Source organism: Aythya marila, assembly GCF_965140915.1.
Source record: "Aythya marila genome assembly, chromosome: 3".
Taxonomy (NCBI): Eukaryota; Metazoa; Chordata; class Aves; order Anseriformes; family Anatidae; genus Aythya; species Aythya marila.
In genome coordinates this window covers 117,781,490-117,796,372 of record NC_139044.1, presented here as the reverse complement: position 1 = coordinate 117,796,372, position 14,883 = coordinate 117,781,490, and the positions used below count along the sequence as shown (strand labels likewise).

The 14,883-nt window shown below is 52.1% G+C and overlaps 2 protein-coding genes across 3 annotated transcripts in view; both read left to right on the top strand.

Moving 5' to 3' along the window:
- The window catches only part of FZD3 (frizzled class receptor 3), a 51,332-nt gene extending 50,220 nt beyond the window's left edge, over window positions 1–1,112 (top strand). For both annotated transcript variants that reach the window (XM_082757784.1, XM_082757785.1), the window contains one exon: window positions 322–1,112. In XM_082757784.1, the coding sequence (XP_082613910.1) occupies window positions 322–535 (214 nt within the window). In that variant the 3' untranslated portion in view covers window positions 536–1,112. The remainder of the gene's footprint in view (window positions 1–321) is intronic.
- A 6,805-nt stretch (window positions 1,113–7,917) lies between these two features.
- Window positions 7,918–14,883, top strand: part of EXTL3 (exostosin like glycosyltransferase 3) — a 109,871-nt gene continuing 102,905 nt past the window's right edge. The window contains exon 1 of the mRNA XM_082757715.1: window positions 7,918–8,137. The gene's annotated coding sequence lies outside the window, so the exon portion shown is untranslated. The remainder of the gene's footprint in view (window positions 8,138–14,883) is intronic.

Below are 14,883 nucleotides of genomic sequence, written 5' to 3'. Positions count from 1 at the left end.
TCTGTGACTACTCATAGCCCTGCTGCAATAACCAGCACTGAGTTACCCTCTCTAACTCGAGTAGGGAAGCGTTATAACACCATTTATCATCAAGTATTGACCTCATTACCAATATTCTGCACAGCACTACGGCAAGAACCAGGCTGCACGAGGAGCTGGAACAACTTGCCTGAGGCTGTGTGAGCTCAACAACCGAGCAGGGAAACCTTTCTTCATAAAAGCCGAGGGTTTGAGGCTTCGTGTGCGCGTGTGCTCACACAAAGTGAGATTTCTTCCCATCCTCGGTGCTGCTCACAACCGTCCTGTGCTCTTCCCAACCAGGTACACCCCCTGCAGCTACAGAGGCGTGGAAGAACGACTACCTCACGGCAGCATGTCGCGACTGACCGATCACTCCAGGCACAGCAGCTCCCACCGGCTCAACGAGCAGTCGCGTCACAGCAGCGTCAGGGACCTCAGCAGCAACCCAATGACTCACATCACGCACGGCACCAGCATGAACCGCGTCATCGAAGAGGACGGGACCAGCGCTTGATCGCCTTGCCCCCGGGGAAGGAGAACTCGCCGGGGCTGGAGGGCTCGCGGGCCGTTCCTCGGCGGCTCCCTGCCCCTCGGCAGGTGCTGATCTTTGCATCAGGAAGCCGAAACGGGCTCCTCCGTTTCGGAAGCCAGAGTTGTTGGAGTTGCCTCAGAGCTCGAGCGTGCGGCGAGTCGCGAGCTGCCGAGTAAAAAGCCGGTTGCCTCGTTTGAGCCTACCCCTAGGGAATTATTTATTTTGATAACTCTTTACCCAGCGTACGCCGTGGCTGAATTCCTTACGCTTTGTTTAAAGAAAAAACCTTCCCCTCCCTCCCGTGCGGCTGCGTGTCAGCAGGTGTCACCCTTGACATCTCCCGGTGGGCGTAAGGAAGCTCTCGAATGCTGAAGGAATTCCTCCACGCGGCTCTCTGGCCAGATAACAAACTGATAACGTGTTCTCCTCGAGCACAGGGGGAGGGCCCCTCTTCAACACTGTATAAAGGACACGCGGCGGGCAGTTGGAAGTGGCAAACACTGGAAATGCGACAGAGGAATGAGCGCTTCGCAGAAGGAAACAGAACTGTGCCGAGGAGCTCCCGGAGCTGCCTGGGCTCAGTCGTTGGGATAGGGGTGGAGGGCGGGGGGGGAGGAAGGAGGCAGGGAAGAGTGATTTTTGTATAACTTGTATTGTCCTCGCTTTTTTTACGAAATACTATTTAAATTTTCTACTCGTTTACAGTTTATGTAGGCAAAAGATGGATTTTAAAAGCAGTTATCTAGATGCTATTCAGCCAGTTATTTTTCGATGGGTGTACAGAAGCTGAGGTTGCCTGTTCCTGTCTATTCAAAGAGAGACTAGAAAAGCTGGATTTGTCACCCAAACGGGGACGTGCAGCCCGTTCCTTAAAAACAGAACAAAACCCGTTTACAAATCCCGCAGTCCAGGTGAGGAGGGCTGGGACCAAAACGGCCTCGAGGAGCTTGGTCGGGGGTGGCCGCCCACCTTCCTTGTGCTACCACGGCTGTTTCCTGGGGGTTTTTCTCCACCAAGCAGGAGGTTGGACCTGGGGGACACAAATCAAGGCAGGAGCAGAGCCGGGGAGCCCTCTGAGCCTCGAGGTATCCACCACAACCCGCTGGCTCCTTCAAGCTCGCATTCCCAATCATCACAGCCTCTGCTCCAGGTTCTTTTCTCTTCATTCCCTCCTGTAGATTCACAGCAGAGAATTCAGTTTGGGCTTTCGTGGTGTGTAAATATCTCGTTGGGGTCCAGCAAAGCCTTCGCTGGCACCGCAGGCAGAGGTCAAGGCATGGGTCGGGGGGCGCAGCGATCTTCCGAAGCATCTGCTGTAAGATTCGTTAAACCTACCTCAGTAATTACTGCAGATCGTTGCTGGGAAGCGAATACCTGATTTTTTTTTTTTTGCATTGTCCTTACATAATTCCCTCTCTGACCTGCTTGAGGCGTGTCAAAAAGCCTTTGCACATGCCTGGATGGCACAACCTCGAGGGCAGGAGTAGGGCAACAACCACGACGCGCGCTTCAGAGGCTTTTTTTGAGCGGCAGAAACTGAGCTGTGCTCCAATTAGGCGTGTTAATTGTCGTGATGACACAACAGCGAGGCACGTTAACCGTGCAGCCTCCGAAATCAAAGGCTGCTTGGGGAGCCGTGGGGTCTTCTAGAGAGACACCTACTGTAAATCATCTTTCTTGCTCCCACCAGGCTTTTGTTCCAAAGGAGAAGCACAAACCAAAAGCACCACCAGAAAAACAAAGCTCAGCAAGGGCTCTGCACCCTCGGGGGCGCTGCGAGAAAGAAATCCGGCTTCTACTGAACTTCCTGCTTCAGAGGGATGATAGTTTTAGGAATCTGCATCTGCAAAAGAAGACAGATTACGGGAGTTCTTGTAAACGCGGAGGTCAAGTGGTTGTCTTGATCTTTTTGGCTAAATTTCCAGCGCTGTGTTTTGGTAATCGGAGCCCGGCTTTGAGTCAGGGAGGGGAATGATGGAGGCCTGAAGTGCGTCCTCCCAGAAATGTGCTCAGTTGTGAGGTTTAATCCCCGCGTTGTTCCAGGTGGGTGTGTTTAAGCATTTCCCCCAGAGCCCTCCCACCACCCAGGGAGGTGATGAAAATGGACAACTCACTTTTGGGTGCATTTTTTTTTTGCCCTTTGTCCCTCCCGAGCAGTTGCATGCTGTGGCCAGTGCACGAAAACACCGCTCTGCACCATCGTGCTGGCAAAGCTTCCAGCAAAACCCACGGCTTCTTATTCCCGGGGAATTGCATCTCCCTTTTTTCCCCATCCCTCTGCGCCCTTGCCACAGACGTGAGTCCTGGAGAGATGAGTGCCAAGAGCTCTCCGTGGGCTTTGCTTGGGGTCAGAAGTGCCCAGGGGCAAAAGAAAAGGCTCAGAAAATGCAGGCATTGCCCTGTCCTGTGCCAGCAGAGTCCCCGAGGCTGTGATATTTGTGATATTTGCTCTTTTTTCCTCCTTTTGTGGTTCTCACCTGTCACCAAACCCCGTGAAGCGACGCTGTGGCCGCTGCATGGAAAAAGCTGGCTCCGCAGCGCGGCATCCGCCTCCCTGCTGGCTCCTGCAAAGCCTAAAAGCCCAGCGGCACCAAAAAAAGCAACGTTTTTCTGTGAATGTGTCCCTCTGCTCGCCTGCCCTGCCTTTTCTTAGCGCCCGGAGCTCAGTTTAGCTGTGATGCTTTAGCTGCTGGCCGTACGAAGCGCCCTCAATGCCTGCCAGCTGTGGGCTGGGAGCTGGGCATCCAGCACCGCTGCCAAATCGTCCCGGCGAGGAGGTGAAGGCAGCTTCTGCCACCAAAACCCCTCGGGGGCCGCAGGAGGAGCCTGGCGAGGAGCTTGGAGCGGGTTTGGGGGCTGAAGACCCCATAAAAAGCGAGCAAACCGGGCTGTGGAGCTGCACATCCCTGCGCGGGGGGCACGGTGGGGCAGCCTGAATGTCGAGTTGAATGTGAAACGTCCCCGCTGCGCCGACGCACACCTTCTGTGAGAGATCAGGATTCATTTTCCTGAGCGGTGGGGATGTTGCACGCAGATTTTTTCCATGCCCTGAGCCGCCGGCGCTGCCGTCTCCGCGGGCGGCTGCTCGGACGCGTGGCCGGGCCGTGGCTTCGTTTTGGGGCGAGAAAAGGAAAGTTTGGTGCTCGTCAGAGCCGTGCGTAGGGGGCACGCGGGGCTGGTGCCCGCCGGGAGCTGGTTGGAGACGCGCTCGGCTCCCCGCTCGGCTTTGTTTACAGTAGTCCAGTGTCGGTTTCGTAACGTTTAATTTTTAGCACTTTACCTGTGAGTGTACGAACTGGTTCCGTTGTAGTGGGTGTACATTTTAATTTTAGACCTTTAAACGTTTTTAATAAAACCGTGTAAAAAACCCTCGTCTCTCTGATACCTTGGCCTGTATCCCCCTCAAAAGCCCTGTTTTTTACGTCTCACGCTTTTCTCCAGCAAGCAGCAGTCCTAATGAGGAGAAAAACTTTCTAACCCTCACGTGGCTGTAACATCTGTACTCACGGGTGCCCGGTGTCCTTCCAGCACGAAGCAGGATCCAGTTCTGGTTTGTTTTACCCTCGCTGAGCAGCCGAGAGCTCCAACACCAGCACTGTGCGGGCAGCGAGCTCAGGAACAGCTCCAAGGCGGGGAGAAAACGGGGCTGTTCTGGGCTTTGGGCTTTCTTTTTCTTTTTTGGGGGGTTTGGGTGCTGTTTTGTCTCAGTTTGTTCACAAGAAGGCGATGGTTTCCCTCCTGGCTCCTGGTCGTGGCCCCACAGCCAGGTCAGAAGGCGAGGAGCTGCTGGATGAGACCCAAACGCGTCCCTGGCACCCGCACAGGTCGCTGCTGCTTCCTCCCCGTAGGGACCAACCCAACCTTTCTGCTGCAGGTTGCTTCTGAAAAATAAAATCTTCCTTCTCAGAGAAAAAACAAAACCCAGGGAGGGTCTGGCTTCGCTTTTGGGTCTAGGGGAGGTGGGAAAATCAGCTCTGCTGCTTCTAGGAAGCATCTGAGGAAACGTTTTTAGCACTCAGCTTCAAACCCTGACTTTATTTCTTAGTGTTTTGCCTCAGAACACACAAAACATCCTTTGTTTTCATCCTGCGGGGCTGTTAAATCCTCCTTGTTGGGTGCAGGCACATCCCCTGCGCTGCTGCTCCCGTCTGCTGGCCCAGCGACGGAGCGGAGGGCTCCCGGGCGTTGCAAAACGCGCTGAAAAATCCCTTAAGGCCCCAAATTGCAACCTAATCCAGCTACAAATCCCACCTGGAACCCGTCAGCAGCGACGAGCCCCGACATACCTCCACCGCTCTCCTGCCGTGCCTTCAAAGCTCGCTGCTCTCCCCCGCTGCGATCAGATAAGGCTCTGCCTCTGCCAAAAGACGCAGACCAGCTGCTTGGCTGCAGAAAAATGGGATGAAATCAAAGTTAACTTTGCTCCTCATTTATTTTTTTAAGGGAGTTTGGGGAAAAGCAGCCGCTCCTGTGCTGGTTCTCCCCTGCACGGGGTTTTGGGGTTTTCCCTGCGCTCCCCGAGGGGAGCGGGATGTCGCCAGCCCCTCGGAGATGCCACAAAACCCGGCCGTGGCCAAATATTTGGGGCACATCCGAGCCTAAACACCCGCCAGCCCCCTGACCCTGCCCTGTTGACGTGCTGCAGGAATTTGGGGGGGCTGCAGCCCCATTAGGGTGTGGGGGCCCTGTCCTTGGGACACACAGCGGGGACAGGGGGAACACGGAGCAGGCTGGAGGGGGTAGGATGCAAATTTTCCTATTTTTCGCTGAAATCCCACAGAACGGTCTGGGTTGGAAGGGGCTCCCACCCTAAACAGAGCCCCTGTAAATCAAGGAGCGATTTTTTCCCTAAATGTGAACCCTCCTGAAGGGTTTTTCCTCCCTCCTGGGGCAGCACAGGGCTGGGGGGGGGCTTAAAAAGAGTTCTTAGGGCAAATGGGGTGCAGGCTCGTCCCAAAAGAGACTTAATTAGCTGCGGCTAATTACGAGGCCTCCTCCTGCTGGGGCTGAGGGTTTTGGGGTTTGGGGATCCCAAGGGAAGCCCAAACATCCCCCAAAAAGCGCCATCCCCCGAGGCCAAGGGAGATTTTCAATGCAATAGTGCCCCCCCGTGTGCCGGGCGGGCTGCAGCCACGAGCGGCAGCAAAATCGCCACCACTAAAACCATAAAACGCCCCGAAAATGCTGAAAATGCAGCAAACTCGGGGCTTTTTCGGGCAGGAGGGGGTTTGGGGTGGGGGTAATTCCCCGCTAAGGCAGCGCAGGGGAAGCTGATTCCTTTTCCCGTTCTCCCAGACTCTTTAAAATACATCAATCATCATATTTTTTAATTTTGGGGTGCGTTTTTAAAGCCCAGCAGCCAGGTGCTGACCGAGGCCACCAAACCGTGCAAATACGAGAAGGAACGGACAAGGAACATTCAACGAAACGTCCCCGTTGAATAAATTTAAGAAATTCCCAATAAATCGGCGCTATGAGAAGTATTTAACGTGTCAACAAAACCAAACTCCGTCCCCAAAACCCCAAAAAGCTCCCAAATAATGGGGTATAAATACCAGGCGCATCACCAGGCCGGGGCCGGGGTCCGAATTTCCTCCGCTTGGAGCAAAAAAGGCTGAGCCTGCGGGATCTGGCACTGGCAGCACTGACGAGCTGATTGGAATCGAAGGGAAAAGATTAAAATTAAATAGAAATGGTTAAAATTGAAGGGAAAAGGTTAAAATTAAAGGAAAAACATTAAAGTCCCCACTGGGTCCCCGGGAGCTGCCCAAGCAGCTCCTCATAGGCTCGGCTTCACCTCTTTCACCCCCTTTCTCCTTGATTATTTCTCCCCAGCTGCATTAATTGCCCCCAGCTGCACTAATTGCCCCCCCAGCTGCACTAATTACCCCCATCATGTTAATTACCCCCCCAGCTGTACTAATTGCCCTCAGCCGCACAAACTCACCCCGCTGCATTCATTGCCTCCCAGCTGCACCAATTCCCCTCCCCAGCTGCATTAATTACCCTCCAGCTGCATTAATTACCCTCCAGCTGCATTAATTGCCCCCAGTCTCATTAATCACCCCTCCAGCTGCATTATTTGCCCCACAGCCGCATTAATTACCCACCCCAGCGGCTCTAATTACCCCCACTTGCATTAATTGCCCACCCCAGCTGTATTTATTGCCCCCAGCTGCATTTTTACCTCTAGCTGCTCTAATTATCCCCCAGCTGCATTAATTACTTACCCCAGCTGCATTAATTACCCACCCCAGCTACATTAATTACCCCCAGCTACATTGATTCCCCAGATGTTTTAATTACCCACCCTGACTGCATTAATTGCCCCAGCTGCATTAATTACCCAGCTACGCTACTTACCCCAGTTGCATTAATTACCCCCAGCTGCACTAATTACCCCAGTTGTATTAATTGCCCCCAGCTGCAGTAATTAGAGTACCTAGAGCTGTATTAATTGCTCCAGCTGTATTAGGTACCCCAGCTGCATTGATTACCCCAGTTGCATTAATTAATTACCCCCAGGTGCCTTAGTTACCCCAGAGCCACACTAATTACCCTTTTGCTGCACTAGTTACCCCCACTAATTACCCTCAGCTTCGCTAATTAACCCTCCCAGATGCATAAATTGCATCCAGTTTCACTAATTACCCCTCTCAGCTGCACTAATTACCCCCCCGCTGCACTGATTACCCACTAACAGCTGCATTAATTACCCCCAGCTTCACTAATTACCCCCCCAGCTGCATTAATTGCCCCAAACTTCACTAAGTACCCCTCTCAGCTGCATTAATTGCCCCCGGGCTGCACTAATTACCCCCTAACAGCTGCATTAATTACCTCCAGCTTCACTAATTACCCCTCTCAGCTGCATCAGTTGCCCCCTGGCTGCACTAATTACCCCCTAGCTTCATTAATCACCCCTCTCAGCTACATTAATTACCCCCCCCGGTTGCACTAATTACCCCCCAGCTTCACCAATTACCCCCAACTTCACTAATTACCCCTCCCAGCTTCACCAATTACCCCCAACTTCACTAATTACCACTCCTAGCTGCACCAATTACCCCAAATTTCACTAATTACCCCTCCCAACTGCATTAATTACCCCCCAGCCTCATTAATTACCCCCCAGCTTCAATAATTCCCCCCCCATTTGCACTAAATACCCCCCCCAACTGCCCTAATTACCCCCCAGCTTTACTAATTACCCCTCCCAGCTACCCCAGTGCCCCCCAGCTTCACTAATTACCCCTCCCAGCCGCACTAATTACCCCCTTTAATCACTAATCCCCCCGGCCGCCATTTTGAGGCTCGGCCACCAGAGGGCGCTCGCGGCGCGGCCTGGCCGCCTCCTCCCACAATGCAGCGGGACGGCCGCGGTCTCCGCGCGCCTCCTGCCTTCGGGCTCCGTTCGGCTCCGCTCGGAACCGCTTCGGCTCCGCTCGGCCGGGCTCGGAACCGCTCGGCCGGGTTCGGAACCCTTCGGAACCGCTCGGAACCGCTCGGCTGGGTTCGGCTCCGCTCGGCGGGCCGCGGCCGCGGGGTGAGCGCGGAGCCCCGCGCAGCCCCCGCCCGCCCCAGGTAAGCGCGGCCCCGGCCCCGCTTTGATTTTTCCCTTTTTATTATTTTTTTTTTCCGACTCTCGTCGCGTCCGTTTGTTTATTTACCGGGTTAGGTTTTAATTTGACCTTTTACTTCAATTATTTTTTCCGCTTCTCGCGGGTTATTTATGCGTTTACGGTACTTTCCCCGCCTCACCTCATTTGCCCGATTTTATTTATTTCACCGCATTTTTGTCAGTTCGCCTTCCTTGGGGTGCTGCAGTTGTTTCACCCCGCTTCTCTTACCTTATTTCACCCGATTCCTCCTACTTTATCCATTTCACCCCCCTTTCTTTTACTTTATTTCACCCAATTTCTCTTTATTTCACCCCTTTTCTCTTATTTTACCTATTTCACCCTCTTTCTCTTATGTTTTCACCCGCTTTTTCTTACTTTATTTCACCCATTTTCTCCTACTTTATCTATTTCACCCCCTTTTCTTATTTATTTCACCCCCTTTCTCTTACTTCATCCATTTCACCTATTTTCTAGTACTTTTTTACCCCCTTTCTTTTCCTTTAATTATTTCACCCCATTTCTCTTACCTTATTTCACCCATTTTCCTTTTCTCTCATCTATTTCACCCCCTTTCCCTTACCTTATCTATTTATTTCACCCCATTTCTCTTACTTCATCTATTTCACCCCCTTTCTTTTACTTTACTTACTTATTTCACCCCATTTCTCATATTTCATCTATTTCACCCCCTTTCTCTTACCTTATTTCACCCCTTTTTCTTTCTTTCTGTATTTCACCCCTTTCTCTTGCTTTATTTCACCCCATTTTCTCCCTTTATCAGCCTCCCCCCACCCATCCCTTGGACATTTCCCCCCCATCCCCTCCCCATCGATTTGGGTGCTCGCAGCCCCCTGCGGGGCGAGGGCTGGGGGCTGCTGCTCCTTGGGGGGGGGGATTTTGGGTCAAAAACAAGCGAAGTTGGGGTTAACTCGTGGCTGGAGGTCCCGCTGCGTGAAGGCGGCTGTACACATTGGGGTGAATGTTGCTGTGAATTTGGTGATTTTGGGGAAAATTGGCTGCTTTCAAAGGGCTTACGAGCCCCCTGTGAGCATCCCCCGGCGCAGAGGCTCGGCCTCTGTGGGTTTCTCCCTTCCCCTGGGGAGATTTTGGGGATCCAGGGGGATTTGGGGAAGGGGGGGGAGGCTCTGACCTCCCCACTACAACCTCGCTCTGGTCTCTTTACCTGGTGCTGCTTCCTGGGGCTTCTCGGGACTCGCCGCCTCTCTCACGTTGAGTTTTGGGTTGGTTTCTGGTCTAAAAATCAGAGATTTGGCTAAACCCCCCTGCTAAGGAAACATTTCTGTGCCGGGGGCTGGAGGATGCTGTCCGTGGGGGGAGGCGGTGTAGGTTGTGCCCCTGGGAAGGGCGCCCATAAAAACCCCAAAACCCTGAGATATTTTTCTCCCTGTCCCCATCCCCAATTCTGTAGACCCGGGACCAGGATGTGTGCTTTGGGGAAGGGGGAAACATCATCACCCCTGCAGAAAAGTTTGACATTTAGCAGCAAATGAAGGAATTGCTCTGATTTAGCTCCTGTATTTGCTTTTTTTTTCCCACTTTCCTGCCCCAAAATCAGTCATACACAGCCAAACCACGAATGTGAGGGACCCTCTGCTCCTTTATCACCTCCATCTGTGCTCGTGGCAGCGGTGATTCGGTCCCTGGGACATCCCGAGAAGGGTTTTGTGGCCGTGGGGTGTGTTATGATTGAAGGCTGATGGTTATTTCTCTAATCTCTTCTATTTCCCTGCTCTCCCTTGGGATTTCCAGCCCTGTTTGCCTTTATTACCTCCTCTTGTCGCTCTTCGGTGGGTCCCTGGAGGTCATCAGCTTGGCGGGGGGAGGTTGATAATTCTCTAAAAATGAAGGGATGTTCCTGGAGCTGTTCTTTTCCTCCCAAAACAGCGCTGGGTTGTGTTCCTGCTGGTTATAGGGTGGCTCTCTTGTCAGTTGGTGGCATGTCTGCGGTAGGAAATTAAGAGGAAAAGGCTTAAATTGATCGAGGGAGTCGATAGGAGATGTTCTGTGTTTGTGTAAGCTCCTGGCAGGGATCGTGGCTTGCTGTGGTCCTGCAAAACCCTCCGATAAAAATGATAAAATATATTAAAAAATGCTTTTTTGGGGACGCCTTGGGCTTTTCTGTCCCGTCCCGGGCTCTCAGCACCTCGTGGCTCTGCCATCACTTCGAAATCCCGAGTGTGTGGCCTCGTGGCTCGTCACATCGTTCCCAGGGCCTGGGGATTTGGAAGAGGTTTGCCAACGTTGGTAGGAAAATCAGGAGATGTCAGAGGCTTTGTGATCTTAAAATCAACCCCACAGAGGAATCCCGTGGGGATACACGTGATATCTGGGCATGGGAGGGGTCCATGTGTGTAATCGGGGCCAATCTTTGCATTTCCATCACTCCCAGTGTATTTTCTCTTACTTGGCTGGCATTGGAGATGCTTCTTTTAGCTGAAAATGAGAAAACTCTGGGGGAAAAGAAAAAAAAAAAAAGCACCCCCACCCCTTGAGCAATTCATTCTCCCCCGGCTTTCGTTTCGCAGCTGATCTTTTTTTTCTGGCTGCAAGGTCTGCTGGGGCTTCTGGCTTCCTAAAGAAAAGGTTAAAAAAAAATAAAAAAAAAATAAAAAAGGAAAGAAGAAAGCAGGAGTTGAATAATAGATCAAAAATGAGATTAAGCAGCAAGTCAGCCCTGCCCTGCGCTCTCCCTTCCCAAAAAGCAACCGAAAGGAGCTGCAAATCGCCTGGAAAGAGGGGAGTGGAGACAGCGGAGACGAAACCCGGCGTGAAGGATGGATGAGGTGGTTATGTTTTATTTAAAAACATAAATCCCCTGGATTTCTGTTTGAGGTGAATAAAAGAGCAGGGCTGAACCGGGATGGGTGAATTCCTGGAGGTGGCCTCCGAAAAGCACGAGGTTTTACCAGGTGGTGTTGGCCTCCGATGGTGCTCGGCCCACGTTACCTCAGGGGTTATCCAGAGAGGGCCCAGCTGCAGGCTTTTTGGGGTTAAATAATCCACTTCTGGGTGCACACAGCCTTCTAGGCCCTGCTCCTGGAGAAGGGAGGAGGCTGGGGAGCTTTGTCCATCTCAGCTGCAGGAGGTGAAGGCAAGCAGCAAAACCACGTGTGGGGCTGGGGATGTGCACCGAGGGCTGCCAGAGCAGGAGAAGAGGCAAAAGCTGGTGGAAAGCACCGCTCCCACGTGTTATTTGCAGCCTCTCAGGTCTTCATTTGGCTTCTTTTGCACCTCCTTGGGCTCAGCTCGGTGCTCTAAGAGTTGGAAGAGGATCTGCTTCGTTGCCCGCTGGGCTGCTGCTCGTGTCTGTTCTCCAAAAGGAAGCAAAGCCGGTGTGCCAGAGCTTAAATTTAGGAGGAAGAAAATGCAGAGCTTGGAAACAGCCCCTTTTCTCAACAAGGAAACGCTTTCCTTCCACCTTTTCGTGAGTTGGATGGGTGTGAAGTGCAGGGAGAAGACGGGGCAGGGTCGCCTTTGCTTTAATTTCAATGGGGCTCTTGGGATTTCTTTATAAGTCGCTCCGCCAACTTTGGGTGGAGAAAAAGAGCTGAAAACCTCGCCTGGGTGGATGCGGGGTGGAGGCAGGGGGTATTTTATTTATCTGTTTATACCGGCGATGCCCCGAGGCGAAACAGCGAAGCTGGGACCTCGTTGCCCTCTGTGTAGGGTTTTGAAGAGTGCTCTGTCCCCAGATCCTTATTTTTCGGAGCACCGAAGCCTCGGGATTGAGTCAGCAATGCAGATGCCATCAAACGCCTGCTGGATTCCAGCTCGTGAATCAGAGCACAGCAGTGGCACAGCCTCATACCCTGCGTCTCCTGATAACAGAGGAAACAAAACAGAGATCCCATTGTCCTGCCTCGTTAGGGCACCTCTAACTCATTGCGTCCGTGGTCCTTATTTTATTGCGACTCCTGCAATAGCACGTGTGGGTTAATTTAATTTTTAGATCCTACCTCCTGGAGTTAAAATGTATTTTTTTAGGTATTTGTGGAAGTGATCCACACTCAGACGTATAGGAAGGGATAAATAGGATTGGTTGATGGAGCACAAGCAGCTGGTGTTAACCCCTGTCCGACCAGCGTGCCACCAGCATGGGTGCTGCCTGCTCACCCTACAGGCATTTTTAATGCTGTGTTCATGGGGAGGAAGGGGATTGCCTTCATTTGGCGTTACAATTATTCATCCGCCTCCAAACTCGTCTTTAATTTCCAGGCTTCTCCTTCACTTCACTTGGGAAGTTTTCATGCAGGAGCGAAGCCTTTCGTCCCCAGACGCTTTCTGCTTCTCCCTCGCAAGGCTTTTCCATCCCCAGACACCGGTTTGGACGGCACGGACCGCAGCCAGAGCAGCGCCAGCGTTTCCTTCCATTGTTCTGGTTCCCCCCGCGACGTCCACGCGCTGCCTTTTGCATCAGCTGCTCCCCGGGGTCCGTCTGTGTCCTGTTCCTCCTCTTGTCCCAATTCTGCTCCCGGCTGTAGGACGGGACGGCCAGGCATACAACGGGGTGGTTTATATCCCTCAAAGCAGACGAAATGGTGACATTTCGCAAAGAGCTGGCAGAGGGGAGTTGTTTAAAGGACAGTTGTGCTGCTCTGGTTGGGGTGGAGAAAGACAATTTCTCCCAAATCCCTCTTTCGGAACAGTTTGCTCGTTCCTTGGGGTTTTTTTTTTAACCGGAGCCTGCAGGATTTGGGGCGGTAAAAACCATTTTTGTGGTTCCCCGTCCGTAGATTTGAGGGAGAGCCAGTTCAAATGCTCCATCAGAAACGCAGAGGCCAGACACGAATAACGAGGAGATTGCACAATGAAGTGCTGGGAGGTTTCGCACATGACACAACCTCTTTGGATCCGGCTGGAGCTCTGTGTGCAAGATCTGTGCAGCCAGGCTGGGGGAGGCTTTGCTCCGTTCTGAGCCTTTTTAAGGAGCAGAAAATGGGAAGGAAAAATCATGTTGCGTCCCCAAAGGCTTTGTATTTCTCTAAAGCTCAAGCGTGGGAGCTCGGAGGTTCCTCCTCTTATCCAGTGTTTGTATGTGCTGGGAGAAAACGATCTAAATTAATTGTTATCTTTTCTCGGCTTCCCACATCTTCAAAGCGCTGCCATCCAGCCAAGCTGCCTCCTATCAAATAGGACACATGAAAAAAGAGAAAACCTTCCAGAACGTGGCCAAAAATGAGAAATGTTGGTCCTCGGGGGCCTGTGTCCCCAAGGGCTGCATGGCACGAGCTGGGGGCCAGCAATCGGAGGGCTGCTGGTGTTTTTGAACAACCTTGTGGGAAATTACGCCCTGGGATTTATTCGATCGAATATTCCAAAGATGAAGAGTGAAAAGAGCTGAGGCTGTCAGCCCCAAGGAATTGTGGTGCAGCCTGGGCTCAAATCCATCACCTGGGATCGGGAGGCTCTGGCAGGGCATTCTTCATCCCTCAGCAGAAGGCATCGCAGCGAGATCGTTGAGCTGTAATTCATCAATTTACCAAGCCTCTTGATTAAGTGGGGGTTGGAGAGAGGCTGGAGGGAGAGTGTCTGCCTCTTGTAAGGCAGCTCTGGCCACCTGAGGACTTTTTGGCTCATGTGTTTGTTGCCTCTGAAGTCCCCGGGAAAGCCCATCAGGAGGAGAGCCCAGCAAAACTTACTCACAGTGGTGGTGACATGAGAGGTACTGAAGAAATAAAGGAATTCATGCTTTTGAGCTTTTCCTTTACCTGTTACAACCTCAGACTGCCTTAGCCATAGTCTGAAAAGATCCTGGAGGTGTCCGAGTGGACATCTGGAAAAAAAAAAAAGTGGTTTAAGTAAATTAGGGGGCTCTTTATGAATGTGGCATTTTGGGAATTTCCTTATTCCTTAGTACATCCAAGTGCTGTTTTCTCTGGGTGGTTGTGCCAAAAAAGCCTGTAGGCTGTTTCTGTGGGTGAGCTCTGCTCGGAGGCACAGTGGCACTCCCTTGTTTTGCCCTTACACTCAGCATCCACGTTGTTTTCTTACCAGATAAGAGTCATCCTCATCCAGTCTTAGCAGGCGCGAGCTTTTGCGCCACTCCAGCAACTTCGGAGCCTGCCAGAGTATTTCAGTCAGCCCTGACGAAGAGACACAGGTCTGCAAGGCTAATTAAGGCTGCACAAGATGATGATAAAGAGGCAAGATGATGATAAACAGGCAGCCCAGGTACCTGCGAAGCCTCGGGGAGAGGAGCAGCTCCAACCTGCAAGAGGAGATGCCCGGCGGTGCCCACGAGGGAGAGATCCAGTTGGAAGACGTGGAGACATCAACTGGACCCCAATCCTGCAGGTGGTGGTCTGTATTGGCAGGAAAACTTGTTTTTTGTTTAAATGTGGTTGTGATTTGGGCAAAAGTGGCTCTGGAAGAAGCTGGACATGCTGGAGAGCAGTGTGGATCTGCAGGACGTGGGGCTGCTCACCTGCCTCCTGGGGAGTCGCAGCCAAGGACGCGAGATGGCGAGCGGGTCCTATATGGGCTTCTTGCAAGTCGTATTGTTTCAATAAAAGCCAGAGGAAAAATGAGAATTCATTTGATTTTAATAATAAAATACCTCCAAGGAGCTGAAGCAGAAGAAACAGTTAGCAAGAGGAATAGCTGGAGATTAAAAGCAAATCGTCTCTCGCACGCATCCAGGCGCCTTCTCGTCGCATAACACGGGAACACTAAATTGAAAATGAGCCT